Source organism: Mytilus trossulus, chromosome 6 (genome assembly GCF_036588685.1).
Source record: "Mytilus trossulus isolate FHL-02 chromosome 6, PNRI_Mtr1.1.1.hap1, whole genome shotgun sequence".
NCBI classification, from domain to species: Eukaryota; Metazoa; Mollusca; class Bivalvia; order Mytilida; family Mytilidae; genus Mytilus; species Mytilus trossulus.
Window position 1 is genome coordinate 12857026 of NC_086378.1, and position 20647 is coordinate 12877672.

The 20647-nt window shown below is 32.6% G+C and overlaps 1 protein-coding gene across 4 annotated transcripts in view; it reads right to left on the reverse strand.

The window, feature by feature from the left end:
- Window positions 1–1295: 1295 nt before the first annotated feature.
- LOC134720818 (CCR4-NOT transcription complex subunit 1-like) overlaps window positions 1296–20647 on the reverse strand; it is a 52258-nt gene continuing 32906 nt past the window's right edge. For 2 of the 4 annotated variants that reach the window (XM_063583347.1, XM_063583344.1), the window contains exons 32-49: window positions 20218–20373; window positions 19351–19509; window positions 18821–18925; window positions 17571–17693; window positions 15221–15409; window positions 14275–14429; window positions 13570–13771; window positions 13166–13233; window positions 10535–10766; window positions 9613–9849; window positions 8504–8667; window positions 8019–8136; window positions 7055–7156; window positions 6385–6642; window positions 5793–5870; window positions 4874–5051; window positions 2520–2787; window positions 1296–1695 (exon numbers count right to left, since the gene is read on the reverse strand). In XM_063583347.1, coding sequence (XP_063439417.1) covers window positions 1596–1695; window positions 2520–2787; window positions 4874–5051; window positions 5793–5870; window positions 6385–6642; window positions 7055–7156; window positions 8019–8136; window positions 8504–8667; window positions 9613–9849; window positions 10535–10766; window positions 13166–13233; window positions 13570–13771; window positions 14275–14429; window positions 15221–15409; window positions 17571–17693; window positions 18821–18925; window positions 19351–19509; window positions 20218–20373 — 2892 coding nt within the window. In that variant the 3' untranslated portion in view covers window positions 1296–1595. The remainder of the gene's footprint in view (window positions 1696–2519; window positions 2788–4873; window positions 5052–5792; window positions 5871–6384; window positions 6643–7054; window positions 7157–8018; window positions 8137–8503; window positions 8668–9612; window positions 9850–10534; window positions 10767–13165; window positions 13234–13569; window positions 13772–14274; window positions 14430–15220; window positions 15410–17570; window positions 17694–18820; window positions 18926–19350; window positions 19510–20217; window positions 20374–20647) is intronic. The other 2 variants (XM_063583346.1, XM_063583348.1) reach the window with 1 other exon arrangement.

The window sequence follows — 20647 nt, forward strand, 5'->3', positions numbered from 1 at the left end:
GGAAACTTCGTTACATAAGGTTTCTGTACAAAGTATGAATCGGCAATGTTTTTCTTTCTCTTGAAATATAAAGCTTTAAACAAATACACAAAACAGCCAATTCACACAAATGAGATATTCAAAATATCACCCGTGTTGAAGTATAATATGCAATGTACAGATAAAAATACATGCTAAAGTGATATAAATTGTTCCAATGTTGTCTTTCATTTATTTCCTTGTCATAATTTCAAGCCGTTTGTTTTTTGGTTTGAATTTGTTTCACATTTTGACCTTTTTATAGCATAATCTACAGTATTGTTTTTTTTTCATTGTTAAAGGCAGAACAGTCATTCTAGCTACTTGCATACACACACTACAGACTTTATTGGATAGTTGTCTCATCGCAATTAACCATCATATCACATTTTCTTCTTTTTACCGGCTTTGCTGAAGGCGCACACAAGGGTAGTAACAACTCTACTTTGTCTGAAAGAAATCAATATACCCAAAATAGATATCTCTACTTTGTCTGAAAGAAATAAAAGCAGAAACGTACAATACATTTGTATGATATGTCTCTGGTCAAAGTTTTCTTGGCTTCTACAAGAGAGATTGGTTTTTGTCGAGACTGTGACTTTTGTCGCAGAAAGCTCAACATAGGTGGAAGACCTGAATGTTTCCTACTTTGTATATATATATATAACTCGTCTAAACATCAACCCAACAATGTTAAATCTGTAAATTTGCTTTTGCAAATTTTTGGTTCTTCCCTCGCCAGGATTCGAACCCATGCTACTGTAATATCGTGACACTAAATCGCCTGCACTGCAGCCGTCCCGCTAGACCACACGACCACCTCATTTTCATGGTTCATTGGTCAATGTTTAGTTTTCTCGGGTAATGTTAAGTTATGTGACAGTTGTAATAAATCTTTATATTTAGGACTATCAACATAATTTCAATGATAAGTAAAGAAGGCGAGACATTTAAGTGTGTGCACTCTTGTTATAATTGGTCTGCAGTTTTATAATTTTGAGTTGTAGCCATTTTCCAATTTGTACATCAGCTATGTATCCAGTTCCTGTTTGCCAATAGTTCGAGCAAAATAATTATGATTTCAGAAAAGGCTGCATACCTTCTCATTATTGCAACACTCACTTGGTCACATAATTTGCACAAATAAAAACCATGCAATAAATTCTAAATTTATCAGTAATTTATCTCTGTTAAATGTTTAGATATAAAATGTATGTTTTAGAGGCACTTTATATCAATGAAGTTTATTAATATACACAACATAAAAAAAACAAAGATTTCTAATATTTTATAATTTATTCAAACAAATTTGGGGAAGTATTGACACTCAACACATCTTTGTCACCAATACTTATTGTAGTCAGAGTCATGATCTGACATCATATGTACAAATGAAACAAGTTACTTAGTGGCCCGATGTACTCTCAACAAAATATATCCTCTCTTGATGTCATTTCACAAAAATAAATACAAAAGTCTTCATAATCCTTCAAATGTTCTTAAAAATGTTCACAACAATTAACAACAACGAAATTTTGACGGATTTATTGTCTTGTGTGACGCCATGATTTTGTAAATCAGTGAAGTTCTGTGGTGTCAGTCTCTCTAAGGTTTTGTGTATTGCCTGTTCCACCGGACTTTGGCTGCATACAAGATCTGGCTACAGACTCAAATAATCTGAAAAACAAAAAGAAATACATTTGAAAATATCCAATGTCAATCATAAAAATAAAACCAGACATTGTATCACATTTTGTCATGTCGGGCCATTTAAAGCGAACTATACAGTTAGGTTTTGCTCATGATGAAGGCCAATTTGGGACTTATAGTGGGTAAAATCCACTTCATTTGAATAGTTGTCTCATGGCAATCATATCAGATCTCCTTATTTCTAATATTTGTCACGTACCTGATGCAGTGATATTTTCATAATACCATTCAGTGCAAGTCTCTCAAAACAATGTGGAAGATTTCAATATCGTTTTGGTGTTTGGAAATCATGTGCAAAAATTCTATCATCATTAAATCTATATCATTGATTAAAAAATAGTCTTAATTTCTATTCCTCAATCCTGGTGGTATTGGAGAGAACGCCAGACTTTTCTTTCAATTATCATAAAATTCGCTGGTATCAAATTATACAAATTTAAAAGTTTCAAACAAAAAGAACTGATATCATACTGAAGCATTAAATTTTGTAAGGTTATTGATTGTAAATTGTTTGTATATTAAGCCCACTAAATACCATGGATTCTTCATTATTAAGAGAGATCTGTTCATGGACTTATTCAGGGACTATAGGTTGATTATTAAACTTTTTATTCAACAAAATATGAATTTCCAAATGGCTTCCGTGCTAATTTGTCAAACAAAGAAATCAAGTATCCTTGAACACACATTTTTCCCTCTCAATTCAAAAACAATAAAATGAATGACCAGTATTCAGTACCTCATAAAATACTATGATCTGAGAAAAGTTGTCATATTTTTAAAACACTTACTTCTCAATTTCTGGAGCACAATGGACAAACTCATGGTTCCAGAATTTAAACTGAGGATTCTTAATAAGTTCAATAAATGTGATTAACAAGCCCCATGGATGTGGCCTATTAACAATCAGTCTTTCTAATAGAACTCTTGTAATTTGTTCCTGAATAGCCTCAATATTAGCCTCTACAAACAGGTAGAGGAGCGTGCAACTGAAATAGTGAGTGTGACTATTGGGGTATCTCAGCTGGTTGGCTATTGCTGTCAGGAATAAATATCGACCTGAAAAATAGACAACAATAATTAAACAGAATACATCAACAATCTGACAATCAATACAGGTTGATAAATTTACAAATTCATTTCGCTCCTTTTTTTATAATGTTATTACATACTGTATTTTAAACAAACATTAATGCAGTCCATCTATTTCCTTAGACTGTTCAAAATTACTTTTCTTCTTCTTGACAATTAAAGAGATGTTCAAGTTCCACTGTCCTAGTTACCATAGGCGGATCCAGGGGGGCGGGGGGGTTCCTGCCCTCCCCCCTTACCAGGGAAAAAGTTAATTGATTATATAGGAAATCACTGAAGCATGACTGGAGCAGCCCCTCCTAAGGTCAGTCAGCGGGCCCCCCTTATGAAAAGTTCTGGATCCACCACTGGTTACTACAAAGGTATATTAGCAATATGTAATGGTATACAGTAAGTTGATCTTTTTTTAAAGATTCTGTGGGTATATCATATCATGTACATCATCCTAGCTATATTTAAATCATTTCACAAGGTTCATTGTAGGTTTACAAAGCTTTGTTTGTACATAGCTAAGGGCTATTCCATTTAAACATAGCTCAACCCCAAGGAAGGCACCTGAAAATTCAAGGTACCCCCCATAGAAGTGATATTTTACAAGTTCGGCAAGGGTAGAGAAGTGTTTTTTTCTGTTCCACCACCACCAATAGAAGTGGTTTTTTTTTTAAATGCAGACACCTCCTACAGAAGCAATTTTTTTCTTTATAATTTACTACCACCAACAGAGGCAAATTTAAAATTCTTAATTTATTTTTGTAAAGGCAAAATTGGAGGGTATCAAAATTAATTTAATTTTGAGATGAGAAAGGTTTTATTACAACAATCACTGTCAGAAACCTTTTGCTGGGTATATCGTGTTGTTTTGTTATATATACTGTATGTACCTATGTTTCTGGGATGTGGAATGGCATAATACACTGTCCGAATCATGTGAAAGTCAAGGGTACAAGTTCACTATATTATTATTATTTTCAGAGGAAAGGAAAAAGTTTCAAGATCCAATTTATGGGAAGAAGCAAAACATAAATTATTTTCAATTCTAACGACAGAATATTGCTGATATCTTAAACTACATTTTGTAAAATAATTTTGTCATTTTTTTTGTAAGGCAATACAAGACATACAAAGTATTCTGTTCAAATACTCCATGTATACCTGTATATTTTTGTTATCACTCGTTCAATGAATTTATGCAACTGTTTGCACATCATGATTGGATTTAGTTGAGTTGTTTGTTAAAATCACATACCCCTAGTTGCAATCAGAGATGGATCAATGATTTGAAATAACTTTTAGTTTACCCCTTTAAAAATACCCCCGAAAAAAAACCTAAGTCCAAACCTAAAAAAAATTTGGGCAGCACTTCCCCTAGGAAATTAGCTTTTTAAACCCAATTCCCCTATTTCAGGACCAAAAGTTTGGGATTGTCAGAGAAAGAAATTGAGAAGATGTGGGGCAGATTCATTTATAGGAACATGAACCAAACATCATCCCAAACCTACAGATAGACAAATATATTATTTACACTGTACCTGGCAGGACCAAAATTAAAAAAAAATAATGTTTGTTTGAGGTAGCCTGACTGAGCCGATTGAGAGCCTCCCGACTGTAAAATTTTTATTGAAAAAAAATCGATATCCGGATTGTTTTCGTTTCTTTTCCGTATCCGATTGCCTTTTTCTCTTCTACTTTGATCCCGGTCGCAAATGCGCTTTGAACTAAACCTGGATTCCTGCGTGATTCAAAGCGGTAAACTGATTCGGATGTCATGTTTTGGTTTGGCCGAAATTGTCAAACAAACGCAAAAAAAACCACAAATGATTCTCTCACCACTCATAAAACAGCCCCCCAGAGAAGCATTTTCATTCAAGCTAACAATAGCCATGTAGAGATGCATTTTTTATCAATACACACACCTGGATAGAAGCAATTTATTTCCGACAACAGCCAGGGATAGAATTTTTTTTCTTTGCCGTCCGTGGGTATGAGCTATGTTTAAATGGAATAGCCCTAAGTATCTTTGTATGGAATCCATTATTTGTGTATAAACAATTACCCTCAGTATCCAGATCAACTCCAAGGTTTTGGAAGATGTCCATATGAGCTGAGTGAGCTATGGTACTCATACTAGGTGTTTGTCCTTTACTATTGATGAAAGCTATTGCCTGTGTCCCTACATATAATACTAAAGCATTCATCAGAGGAATGTTGTATCTCATTCCTGGCTCATTCGACTGAAAAAGAAAATTATGTTTCAAAAATAACCAACAAGCATAAAATTTAAGGATACTGTAAATTCAGAAGTTATTGTGAGCATTCATTATTCTCATTTTTGAAGAAAAGACAAAAATGAGAGAATAATTATTGCAATTTCAGGAAAACAGATATATGTATAAGATATTAGAATGCTTGTTCTTATTATTGAGATACCCACCCACTCACATAATTGTCATTAAGAGAAACTTTGCAATAACTTCTGAATTTACACTATCCCATTTAGCATGTATAGTAAGAAAAGCATATGAAAATAGCACAATCACTAACTATCTTTTTAAGGGTGTTTCAAATAGAAAAAGAAATAAATGGACCAGTCAAAAGTTATTGTTGGTTCTTCTTGCACATTTCCAGTCTATTAAGTTATGAATTAAATGTTCATACTAATGTTTAAAGCATTAAGTAGAATGTTTTGAATAATAGATAATGTTGATATTAAAATCACATGTCTTCTGATGGTTTTGAATGGTTGATATTAAAATCACATGTCTTTTGATGGTTTTGAATGGTTGATATTAAAATCACATGTCTTTTGATGGTTTTGAATGGTTGATATTAAAATCACATGTCTTTTGATGGTTTTGAATGGTTTCAGACCAGATTTTTTTCATTTACATAAATGTAACTTTCACAATTAATACAGAACTTGTCTTTAAAAGTGTGTTGTACATATTGTATAATGTCCTCCCGATTGCTCTTACATTTTTTACCTGTAGATATGAACGTAAATCAGACAAGAAAGTGACTGGTGATCTGGTCTTTAAATACGAATCCAAATCCTACAAATAAACAAACAGTCAAAAAAGGCATATTCAAATAAATTAATACATCTTGCAAATATCCTGAACAAAAGGCATTACTTCTATTCTAAATTATACTTTTGCACGTTAGATTTATTTTTGTGAACACGCTGCACCTCTTCTATTTATTTGTTTCGAATGATTTTTAAGTGCATAATATTAAAAGTTTATCATTAAATGATATCATCCAATTTCAGAACTGATGAAGATGAGAAAGAATGGCTGTTTAATGTTTAGTGGTTATTTAAATAAATATTCAAGAAAAGAACATGTTAATGTGAAATGAATTTGAATGCTACATTGTAGCAGACCAACACTTTGCTGCAGATTTTTATAGTAACCTTATCTAGACACTTTATACTGACTCTGATACTTCAAAAGCAAATAACAAAGTATTTGATAGGGCCCAGCTGGGATTCTAAAACACAACCCCCTTAAGCTTAGGTTTTCACCTTACCAGAAGACCACAACGCTATTTAGATTAGTTTTATACCTTTTTAAACTGTGCTGGCTGAATCATATTTGCAAAGTTTGTAAGTATCCTTGGGGCATGAGCAATGTCAGCCAACATATCCACCTTGAGATTAGGTGTAAATGGATCTGGTAACCTCATATTGCGAGGGAAAGCACTTAAGATTAGATTTCTCATCTGAATACAGTTTGGTGGTATCACATCACAGAAAGCATAATGGTAATCACAGAGGAATTCTGGGAAATCATGAAGTAGCACCAATAATACACGTAAAGTTCCCTGCAAAATATTACAAGAATATGAAAGATACCAATTTCACACATGTTCCATATAAAATAGTATATTGTAAATTGAAAACTTTTTGACAACAAAAGATTATTCTGGTTGGTTTGTTTATACCCATAAGGAATTTACATTTCACACAATCACATAATTTTGTGATATTTACAAACAGAGATCGAATAAGTAACAATTCTATGGTCAGTTGAAATAATGGTAAAACTTAATGCCACCTCCTCTACGATGGGGGCATCAAAAATATACTTTAAACAATCCTCGGTTCAAAAGGAGTATTTAATATCTTTCTGTTACATGATCAATACTAAAATCTGCCTTAAGAAATTTTACATGTATGAAAAATTAACAAATGTGTTATCTAACATCCCTTACAAATTATATTAATATTACTTACTTTATACAACATTTGTGTAGGTTTGGTAAGTTCAGCATTCCTCAAGAATGGAGACAGAAATTTAAATAAATCTATCAGAAGCTGAGCATACATTCCCCAACCCTGAAAAGATACATATTACATTTGAAATAACTAAAATGACAAACACAACAAAATAAGAATAAAGTATGCACACTATAATTAGAGCCAAACTACCTGATAAGTTTTCTTTGACACCAAGCAGTTAATTAATTGTTCAAGTGATTCTGTTCAATTATCCAAAAGAAAAAGACCATGTTATCTATATTCCTGGAATAGTTGTGTTCCTAAAGACTGAACAAAAATATATAATTAAGACTATTCCTATTAACTGATCTGAGGGAAGCCACTATAAAATTGGTGTTTTGTCAATCTCTCCATAGAGGAACTTCTTGTATTTCTCTTACATTCACTGTACTTAACATCCACCCATATATAAGATGTGCCTACCCCTTACTTCGTTCTTACTAAATTGTAGTGCATTTATGATTCAAATGGTTTATATTTTTTGTATACATCGTAAAAGCAGCGGAATATACATATATATATATATGTGAACTTATGAATATAATTATTTTCTGTGACTGTATATTACATTAATTTGTAGGATCCTTTACTATAGATAATTTAGCTGATCTTTAACAATAACATCTTCATGCCTTATATAGCATGTACTTTAGTACGCCGCTAGATTAAAACTGACGTGGAAAGGTAACACATGCCCACCGACAGCTCTTTTTTGAGAGCCCAGGTGGTCGTGTGGTCTAGCGGGACGGCTGTAGTGCAGGCGATTTGGTGTCACGATATCACAGTAGCATGGGTTCGAATCCCGGCGAGGGAAGAACCAAAAATTTGCGAAAGCAAATTTACAGATCTAACATTGTTGGGTTGATGTTTAGACGAGTTGCATATATATATATATATATATATTTTTAATATAACATACCTTCTGTTGTGGGGTCAGTGCTAACATCCTTCCAATAAATACCCTGTGAGATATCAACTCTAACCAAGCATAGGCAAACCCTGGAGCTTTGGCAGGCCTCAACACATGGAAGGTATTGCTGAAATTTAATCAATCAATTATATACTAAAAGCTCTGTCAACCCTTGTGATTTATAACATGTGCAACTGAACATTCATTTTTATTGAATCTAATGTTTAAAGGTAACTAAGACACAGTTGAAACAATTTACTGTAGATTCATACAAATTAATGTGGAATTCTTAGATATAATGTTAAACATAAATTTAAACATTCCCTTAAAAACACATTTTATAAAGATTTACATGTAGGTTTTAGCAAAGCCATGAAATTAAATATCTATGAACATGTAAGTTTTCTGTAATCCACGAAATTTGTTACCCATGATAACAAATTAATCCACAGTGTGTAACGTAAAATAACTATAGTATACTAATAAATTATTACCAGAAAGCTGTAAGGACTTGATAGTTGATATTTTCCAGAACATGATCTGGTGCATTGAGTTCAATAAATAGCATGATAAATATACGATGATATGGTAGTTGTTGAAATTCTGTGTTTCTTACTGCATGATCTTGTAGTAATACACCAGCTACTATACCAAGTACCTATAACATAGAACAAGAACATTCAACCATGGAATATAGGTCAGATTCATTGTTGGTTGTCATGACAAGATTTGTCTACATGTACATTGGCTACTTCATGTAAAAATCATTAAGAAATTGAATCTTGCTATTGCTGTTCCATTTCATGAATTTTCAAAGATCATATAATATATAGGCTTAACTAATAAATATACATTATAACTTTGTCTAAAATTTCAAGATGTACAATCAAGTAGTGCTATAAATGTTCTATTCTAATCCCTGTTTTTTTTTCTCGATATTCAAGTCAGATTTGATCTTAAGATAAAATTCAAACAAATGGATCTTCTCTGTGAGTTATTATACATTTATTTCCCATTCCTGAGGGAGATAAGAAAATTTGTTCACCCAAGAATATTCATATTTCACAAGGGCTCTGCCCGAGGGAAATATGATTTTTGGAGGGTGAACGAATCTTCACAGAGGCCAAGGGAAATGAATGTTTTTTTCCACTGCCTAAGCTTTGTATACTATCTGAACAAATATAAGTTTGCAAACCAGCATTTTTTCCGACTTATCCGCTTGTTTTTTATTACTAAACACGACATATATATTGATTAACAGTACGGATAAACATTAATTATTTAATTAGTCTTTTTGTTTTAACGTCTGAAATAAACTTGAACAGGATAATGATATTGCTAAAGCTAGTTAGAAATTAAGAAGTTCAAGACATTATGTAGATAAACCGTGCATAACGTCGCAGGATTTAGTCCCAACATGTCAGAGGGGAATATGATACTCAGAGGTGAATATGAAGTTTTGTTCGACCTCAATTGTGAATGTTTCAACCAATCAAATGTTGATTTTGCTATCAAAATCAACATTCAGTAATACTAATCATTTATGTTTTTAATTTCGACTTACAATAACATTAATGGCACAATTTTTCTGCAATATAATTACCTTATTTAACAAATTAATCTTTGTGATTGTGTTTGTAGTGTCACCAGAATGTTTGATCAGCAGTGCAATCAGCCTTACGAAGGCATCAAGTGTATAGAAACATTTAGTCCTAACAATAGCAGGGTTCTGGGTCTGATCTATTAAGGCTCTGTAACACAAATCTACACACATCTCGGTACAAAGACGAAAGAAACGTGTAATCAGATCATCTGTCTTTAGTATTCCTTGTTGGTGCATCTAAAAGTAGAAAAACATATTTCTCAATTTGACATATGATATATTTATAATAACATTGTGCATGTACTTTACTGCTGAAACATCAAAATATGATGAAATGTTTCTCTAATTGCACTTAATTTTTCAATTGAGAAGAAGTCGAAGCAGAAATATGATTTTCTCTAAAGTCGACTTGAGAAACAATTTAAGCAATGTGACAAATGTTTAAAAATATTAAAATCATACTTAGTGACTATTTCAAAAATATTTTTTCTTTGTTCAACTCATTTTACCTCTCAATCTTTACTGAATGCTCAACAAACAAGAATGTGTCCACAGTACACAGATGCCCCACATGCACTATCATTTTCTATGTTTAGTGGACCGTGAAATTGGAATAAATTCTCTAATTTGGCATTAAAATTAGAATGATCTTATCAAAGGGAACATGTAAACTAAGTTTCAAGTTGATTGGACTTCAACTTCATCAAAAACTACCTTGACCAAAAACTTTAACCTGAAGCGGGACAGACAGACGGACGAACATACGGACGAAAGAACCGACGAACGGACGCACAGACCAGAAAACATAATGCCCCTCTGCTATCGTAGGTGGGACATAAAAACAAACAGATGAAATCCTGGTAAAATAGTATCATTTCCACCTTAAGCAAAATATCAAAGAATTATTTTTAATAATACTGACCGATTGAACAAATGCTGTAAATGCCTTTGTGCTGTCCCGTCCTGCCTGGGGTGAGTGGTACATGTTCACCCAATCTCGCAGTAACAGTTCTGCTTTGTCATGGAGTCCAGGAGGGTCATCTATCTCTCTGGCTTGTAGTATACCAGTCTGCATCATAGTAGTGGGACCTCCCAATGCTCTCTCTAAGCCAAAGTCAGTGTTTGGTCTCAAGTTCTCCAGTAAGTTACTCAAGCTACAATATACATTCAAACAAAACTTTCATTAATGAGAAGATAAAGACAAAAATATATATTATCCATATACATCTTGAGGATGACTAAAGAAACAGTAGATAGTAATGGAATATTACTAATTTGGGACTGGTTATGACAGCATCACTGACTAAGAACAATGTCACACAATGTAGTTTCCACATGTCAATAGAATGATATCATGGTTGTTTGATACAATGGTATATACCTGACATTATGCTAGGTCCACCTCACTAAGCTTTATATCAAGATCTTTCTACGCTCATCACATTCTCACTACGACCATACCAAGAGTTATCCGATTGCAACACGATCTTACCATGCTTCTACTGCGATTATAACCATACTTGCCAAGTGACATGAAATTCGTGTGTAATACATGCTTTTTCAACGATTTAAACGGGTGAATTTTGTCACATGGCGTGTACACGCTTTTTCGTTCTTTTCATTTTTTGGTCGTTAGTGATATCGCTTTTCTTGGGTTTTTTCCTTATTTGGGGATAAATGCCGAAAATTTCGAAGTAATTGTTTGGCTGCCATTGTTTGTTTTTCTATATGAACGAACAGCAAAAGGTCAGTAGTTTGTGATAAGTTTTAACGATTTTGTGACTTTCTTTCAAATTCACTTTATTGGGGAAATGTACACATAAATAGGTCGCTTTCAGGGTCTATACTGTCGTCTTAGCTGCTGATTGTTAAGCCAAAAACGATGTGTACATACCAAGATTCAAAAATTTTATAAATCATATTTTAAAGTTCCAGTTTAAATGATCGAGTGATGAATTGTCCATTTTATGTTGCAATGATATACATGAGAGGGGAAATACAATTTAGCTATTTGAATAAGCATTCTGGAAATCAAGTTATAAAACATTTTTCTTTTTCAATTTCAGTTTCAAATCTAGCCAAAAGATTTCCATGGGCCATGGGATGAAAATATCGCAGAACTGTTGGATCAGCTCTCAAAGTGCCAGCTATATTCTGATAAACTTACCAGTTGTGACCAGGCTATAGCAATGGGAGCAATGGCAGAGATAATAGATGACATTTTACATTGCCAAAAAAAACCAAAACATTATGACATTCTTCCAAAGCTTGATAAAGGTTATTGAGTTGAGCCAAATATCAATTCTTACTGAGAGAGAGCACTTTCAATTATAAAGAAATTCACACTGAATTCTGATCAGAACTTGACAATGTTACTTATATTGTGTGCTGTTACAATGTATCAAATAAATTTAACTGAACTAGAAACTGGCAGTTGTTTTGGTTTTCAATATGTGCCTATATATAGCTAGTGGTCATGTGGTGTTGCTTTAAAAGCAACATAACAGACCACTGTAGGATACAATAAAAGTTTACAGAAGAATATATATTGTTCTTTTATAACAACACTTTTGTATAATGTAAAATAATGAACATTCACATTCGCCATATATTAAAAAGTCCACATCTACGTCACGTGTTTCCACACACTTTTTGACAAGTCATGTCATGACATGATTTCCTATTGTCAGAGGTTGGCAAGTATGATTATAACACGTTCTTACCACAATTATAGTACATTCATATTGCAATCTTACTACATTCTCAACAATAACGTCAACATCATGTTCCATATCAATACAGTTCCATCCTTTCTATTTCTGATTACAAGATTTCAACACCTCATAAGGAACATTCATGCCATGTTTGGTTTCATTCCATTCAGTGGTTCTCTAAAAGAAGCCTTTTGTATGCATTTCCAATAGGGTCCTATGTTAGTGATGAGAAAAGCTCACTTGGTCCTTCAGGCCAGGTGAGCGAAAAAGAGTTGATTGGACAATGGATATTATATTGGAAACAATTTTGATATTCATTGACAAATCAAACATTTGTGTTTAGTAAACAGACTGTTATATTCCACCTACCTATTAAATTTAGGTATCAATCTTAATTACAATGCCAGAGTAAACAACCAAACAAAGTAAGCAAGCAAAGAATTTTAGCTCTTGGTTTGCATGCTTTATTATTTTAACTGTAATGGATGCAAAAATCTTCTAAAGAAAAGGAGTTGACAGATTATTCATTTGTAAAACAGAATTTCAATGGTTCATTTTGGGATTCCCAAACAGTATTTTCTCATCTGAAAGGCTTAAACAATGGTATATTTCACGAAAATATCATTCACCGTCACCTCTACTGTGCATGTGTTTGTTTACAGTGGTTATATCAGTCTATCCCAATACACACTTGATTATACAAGCAGATTTATTAGTCACTTCAATCAGAAATGTGATAAAGATTAACTTGTCAAGAAAATCTTATAACTATTTTGAGTCATTTCCACACTTAGCATGTAAGACATTGCATGTAAAATGCCATGGTAAAAAGTACTTACCCTTCTGGGGATTGTCTTGTTCTGGTCGATATTGTTGTCAATGCTTCTATAGTGTTTGTAAAGTCACTCTGTAAAAAGAAAAACATACACAATTTGTACTTCATTTTCTATTTTCTAATTTTTCAATTAAATCTATTTTTAACCCATTCAAAGTTTTAAATATATATCATAGTAATATTATATTCATTTAAAAATATTCTTGGCACACTCACAGACATGTTTAACCCTGCCACATTCTTTATGTGCCTGTCTGTAGTCAAGAGCCTTGAGTTCAGTGGTTATCGTTTTTTCATAAACTGGGTTATTTTCCCAATTGAATTGTTTGTATTTTTCATGTCGGGGTTTCTAACATTTCTATATATTACATGTATATTGTTTCTGTTACATATAATATAAATGTTTACCTCAGTAGCTGAAGCCTTATCATCAACACAGAATCTTTGGACGACCTGCATGGCTAGATTAACAGCCATATAGTTCATACCATTCTCCATCAGCTGGGCTAGATACATGTCGTACTGGGGCATATTTACTAGCTGACTTCGTATCAGACAATCTACAGCTTCTATGGTATATTTGTGTTGTTCGTTAGCTTCTATCATACACCTATAACATATTAAAATATTATATGATCTACAATTTAAACAAAATACTTCTTAGAGAGATGTAAAAAAGCTTTTACTAAATTTATCAATTTTTTAATAGAATAATTGAATGCAGGGGTATCAGCGATTAATTTTCATAGGTTCAAAATTCCACAATTTTTTTATAGTCTTTTCCCCATATTTATAAATATTTTAATATATGTTCTGCATTTTTATTATGACACATTTTAAAAATCTTTTTTTTTGTGCTTTACAATTCCACAACAATAGATTTGATTAGAACATTACTTAATTCATGCTTTTGCTGTATTTCAAAGACAAAGAATATAGCCTTGTATTACATCTGAGGCAGGCATTTCATCCAAGATGTAGTTGCACAGAATGACAAAAAAGTAAAGTTTTTGTCTGATGATCTGAAACTGATAAATAGCTTAGAAACCTGGAGAAAGGAAATACCTTTATTTTAACTATTAACATGACAAACCTATTTAATATGTAACTGACCTAGTGACTTGTTTATTTGTCCAGGATCCACCAAATCCAAAAGCTCTCATTTCTTGTAGTGCTCTCAGAACTGTCAAGTTACATTCCTTGAACCTCAACGTTAGTTCCTGATCAGCTGACAATCCTTGCAGATGTTCTAATAAACCTTCAACAGCCTACAAAAGTAAACAAAAAAATTTTTACTCAAAAGATTAAAAGCTACCTGATAAATAAACAGATCTGTGTGTCTAAGTATCAGAAATCGCTCCATTCTACTTTCTGTTTAAGACCTGTTTTGTTTGGTTGGGTTAATGCACACCTTTTAAAATTGAGAATGCTGAAATTTTATAGGATGATGTAATAATTACTAGAACTGAAAAGTAAAACAAGGTGACACAGATTGCAATGAAGGTATCTTAATCTTCTTGTTTTTGTGTGATTTTTGCCATAAGCATATTTAAAATAAGTTTTTTAAAATTATATTTATGAATGCATAGTTTCATTTGTTTGTTCATGTTGTTGTCACCTCAAATAATATTATAAGCTAAGACTGTTTAAGAAGCTGCAAGAACTAACCAATGCCAGATGAAATGGATCCAATTTGAAATCAGCTATTTTTACTGGGGGCTTAACAACTTGTGCTGTATGAATGCAACTTAAAATGTCTACCCTTAGGTTGAGTTCCAGTGTATAAGTAGTTTCTTAAAGGAAAAAACTTTGATTTTCTAACCAAAGAGTACTGTGGATTTATTGGATAACGATTTTCATGTATTTCCCCGATGTAGGTGAACCACAAATCAAATGTTCAGTGAATGAAAAATAAACTATAGGATTGTGTGCAGACTTCAGCAAAATCAGAAAATTAAACATCCATGAACAGGTAAATTTTCCTCAATCATTGAAAACTGATACCTTTGAAAATAAATGAATTTTTGCAGCAATAAGATAATTTGACAGGATTACATACTTTTTGTATTAGATTGACTACTGTGACTTGTTCCCTGGAATTCCTGAGCATGGTCAAGGCTTCCAGAAGACTGTGGAGCTGATTGATCTGTGGGTTACTGGCAGGGAACATAATCTGTAACTGTTGTACATGTTGCTCTATCTCACGAATTATTCTCTCAAACAATTGGAAGGATTCATCACTGTACGTCTAGAAAACAAACAATAGTATACAGTATTTTCGTTAGAACTAATTTTGTTATTATTTTTCAGTTTACAACATATTGTTCATTGAAAGCTAATTACTAAAATGTAAATGCTTGAAATACAAATTGAATATAAAGTGTACACTGCAGCTTTCTTGTAAATTATTTCCATTCAATGTTTGCACTTAATCAGCAATGGTATGGCAAAACAAATTAATTCCTAGTTCCTAAACTCCTCTCGTAAAAGAGGAGCAAGCATTTAAATTTATTAAAAATTTGATTTTAAGACGTAAAAAATATTCTTTCAATAAAATAATTTAATAAAATCAAAGGAAACATTTTTATATATCTATATTTTAGTCCTCAATTAATCCACAATCTATTAGATAAAGCGTTTTCCCAGACAAAGTTGACTTCATAAAGCAAACATGTTCAGGTTACAATGTTAAATGCCTTATGGAGCTTTTCCTACCTAATGATCCCAAGTCAACAGGAAGAGTTTATTCATAAAATGGAAATTGAAAACTCCTCTATTCTCCGTCAACTCCCTTCAAAATGAAAAGGGTTGACTTCTACATGGTAGGCAAAGGAAGAATGCATGAAATGGTAGGAAGACTTCAGTAAATCATAAGGTAGAAGTAAAGAAGACCAAAGATGTGTGTCAGATATAATTCACTCCTTATTAATACTCCAATAGATCTTAATGTGACATCTGTGCTGTCTCAAGTATTAGAGGTACATATACCTAGTTGTCAGATATGCCTGCTTTGCAATCTTGACCAAAATACTTGTTAATACTTTTATTTATAGGATGTAATAACATATATTACTAGATAAACTGTTCTTATCTTGTTTGGTTAGCAATCCCCCCTCCAATACATGTATTACACTTTGACATTGATCTCTAATACCAATAGCCTACTTGGTTGAAGATTGGTATTTTATGGTAGTTCAGCAATGTTGACACATGCAGATCTACCCAACGTCCCTACATTAATTTTGGTATGTTAATGTAGTTCAGCAATGTAGACACATGAAGATCTACCCCATGGTCCCTATATGAAAGTATAAGAAAAATAATAAATTTACGTAATGGAAATACTTTTATAAATGTTTTGTCTATAATCAAAGACTTCTTTCACATTCATTGACATTAAGAAGAAACTCTTGTCCCTTCCTATGAATAAAAAAAATATGTAAAGGGGTTCCAAAGAACCCTTTGTCTCGCCTGGGATAGTTGCTGTAAGAATGAAAGTGTAATGTTGCTTTCAAAAGCCGAGTCCATTTATCGGTCATCAGATTCTATTTCCTCATCTTAAATAAAATTGAGAATGGAAATGGGGAATGTGTCAAAGAGACAACAACCCGACAATAGAAAAATAACAGCAGACGGTCACCAACAGGTCTCCAATGTAGCGAGAAAAAGCACATATATTTCTTTTATCACCCAAGTCCTATATGCATCTGTTCATTTCATCATAAGAATACAGATTATGGTTATAGCCACTTTCTTTTGGCAAATGGTGGCTAACAAAATAACCTGATCACACAGGTAAATGGATGACCTTGACACATGACATAGAATGGTATAGGATATATATATCAATACTATTATATTGTAAATATGTCAAATAATCAGTCTGGATAGTTTTCAACATAGCTTAAAGATGGATCATATTTATTTCATTGAAATTGGGAGTCATTCATTCTATAGTCTTGTAACTATACTAAGAAGCAAAGCAGTATTTTGAAAACATTTTCAAAATTACAAAGCAACGCAGGGCATCTTCTCTGAACATTGACGGAAAAATAAACTTTGCCTAGAGAGGTATTCACTGCAAAATCAGGAATCTTACTGTGAAATCTCGCTAATATCGCTTTAGTGTACTGAGCACTCAATGTTTTAGATAGAACAACTGATTTCAAGCCATAAAACAGAATATGTTTGTTTGCTCCAACCCTACCTACTAAGAAAATAGCTTCCAACCCTAAATCCTTTATTGTCCTGATGAGAAAGGTTTGTTTTTTTAATCAATGGACATACTATAATAAATTTTAAGAGTGGCCTGAAGTAGTAAAAAAAAATCTCATAGTATATAAGTTTCCATAAAACGAGCTTTTTTTGGTAAAATTGATGAAACTTTATACAATAAAAGATGAACCTACAGGCTGTGGTTTAGCAGGTACAGCTCCCGGAGGAAAGGAGGGATCTCCAGCTGGTAGAAATCCTGGTATGTTCCTGGCAAACTCTTCATATACAGATAACTGACTTGGAGTGGCTCCTCCAACCTATAATGATAAATTTTATACTGTTAGATGTTATTAAAGTCAAAGAATGCAAAATCACACCACACTACAATGCCAACTATTAGTAAAATTTTGAGAATAATATAATCTTGATAATTTTTTGGTGTTTCGTTAAAAAAAATACATGAATAACTATTATTCTTGTATGCACGAACTTATTCTGATATAAACTTTAACATGTTATTATCTATTTCATACTTAAAAGAAGGTGGAAAATAACACTTAATATCCCTTTCATGTAATATGAATATACAGAAATAACAAGAATGTGTCCAAAGAACACGGATGCCCCACTCGCACTATCATTTTCCATGTTCAATGGACCGTGAAAATTGGTAAAAAATATGATTAGGCATTAAAATTAGAAAGATCATATCATAAGGAACATGTGTACTAAGTGTCAAGTTGATTGGACTTCAGCTTCATCAAAAACTACCTTGACCAAAAACTTTAACCTGAAACTGGCACTTTCATTTTCTATGTTCAAAGGACCGTGAAATTGGGGTCAAAGTTTAATTTAGCTTTAAAATTAGAAAGATCATATCATAAGGAACATGTGTACTAAGTTTCAAGTTGATTGGACTTCAGCTTCATCAAAAACTACTGTGACCAAAAACTTTAACATGAAACTGGCACTTTCATTTTCTATGTTCAAAGGACCGTGAAATTGGGGTCAAAGTTTAATTTAGCTTTAAAATTAGAAAGATCATGTCATAAGGAACATGGGTACTAAGTTTCAAGTTGATTGGACTTCAGCTTCATCATAAACTACCTTGACCAAAAACTTTAACATGAGGCAGGACAGAAGGATGAACGAACAGACGAACGGACACACAGACCAGAAAACATAATGCCTGCTACTATTGTAGATGGGGCATAAAAACAGAAGTAATTCAGAATAGGGGGTTGGGAAATATTGATGCTGCATATGATTTTAACTGTATTTAATCGTATCTCATTAATCCTACAAATATATGTTATAGTTACACAACAAAAATTTATTAAGTGTTTTAAAATATACGATTTCAACATGTCAATAGCAAGAAGGCATAAATGATATCAAATGCATATTATTTTCCTTTTGAGAACTTGACTTAAGAGTTACTTACCTTTAATCTGATTTGTTCAGGCATTCTCTCAGCTTGATATGTCAGTACAACAGGATCACAATAACGTCTACCCTCTGTTCTAGCATGTTTTCTAAGTTCAAACTCCTACAATATTTTATGTATGTAATGTCATATGAAAACCATATCAAATTAAACTTTTGTATTGGTATTAAAAAATCTTGTATAGTCATTTTAGTCATCATTATTTATTTGAGTAACAGTTAGTATTTTTTTCATGTTTCTGGAGGTAACTTATGAAATGTTTTTGAGGTGTCCTTTTTATTTACCTGAAATTCCTCATCTTTCTTTAACACTTAACTTCAACTTCATTACTCATCAAAATCAATACTGGACACACTGCACTGATACACAAAAAGTTTTATCAAAATCCATCGAGCCGTTTAGGACAAATTATATTTTCAAGACATATAGACAGATGGACAGGCTGATTCATATTTCCTCCAAAATTTGTTATTTTTGAATGGTAACGGAATGAGAGTATTTTTAAGCTTGTCTAATGTCAAACTTACTGTAGCTAATCTCTTGTCAATATCGGGTATTGCTTTTTCTATGGCAGTTTTCTGGATGAAGACACAAGCTAATTCTGTATTGTCCTGAGCTACTTGTTGTGCAGCTTGTTCTATCATTTCTTTTTGTTGTGGTGTTGCTCCTTGGAAATTGGCATCAATCTACAAAAGATAACATTCTTTGCATTATCTGTAAACTTAATTACCAGACATTCTCAGCTACTGTGGATTCATTTATTTTCCTGGGTACCAATTTTCGTGGATTGAGCAAAATTTGCTTGTTCGTGGATATTTGATTTCGTGGATTTTTGCCGTTTTCTAAATACATTTCTAAGGAAAATTTGTTATTCGTTGGACATTTAAATTTGTAGTTCACTTGTACCCACGAAATCCACGAAAATTGATATACAACGAATAATAATGAATCCACAGTATTCAAATATTTAAAAGATAGATGTTTGAAACATTCTTTTTAATAGCTACATCTGACACATCAAATTGAAGTAATACCCAAAATAAGCTTACAAATATAATAAGTAGAAATCATGTATTATTATGTATATAAAGCTTCCAGTTCATGTGACAAACAACCCTAGATTAAAACTTCAACCTATCACATTGCATGACCAGTGAAATGTATCCTCTTGGTCCAAATCCTTGTATGACAAAAATACCAAATAGTACATCATTATAAGCATGTGTAAGGAGTTAAAACTTGAAGTGACCACAAATTGCCCTTTACCAAACTTCACCTCATACAGAACAGAGAGACAAACAGACTCACAGACCAAAAAACATAATGCCCTTCTTCTATACAGGGCGTAATATTCAGTTTATTCTCAAAACAACATTACTTCTTAGTTTTCTTACCCTTAGTGTTGACAGGAAAGCACTTTTTAAATTGTTGCTGATATTAACAAGTACTGGTTCCCTGCTAGTGATTAAAGCCAGTCCAGAAATCATGTGACGCACCATGTGATGTGCAGCTGCTCTCATTCTGCTTTCATCAGGATCCAATGCAAAATCCTGAAATTTTTTATATCATAATTCTATAACATACAGTATCATGCAAATAAATTTTATACATTAAAACAGTTCTGCAATCGTGTCTTTTAAAACTAAATATATATGTTGATAACAATGCTCAAGTTTCACTTAACATTAGAATAGGGTTAAGTCAATTTTTGTTTTGATTTTGTTGTAAAGAGTTTTCCAGTGAAATTTGCACAAATTTTAACATTCAGAAAAGTTATGTATGCTAATGGTACCAAATTATTGGAAAAATACATGTTGAATACAT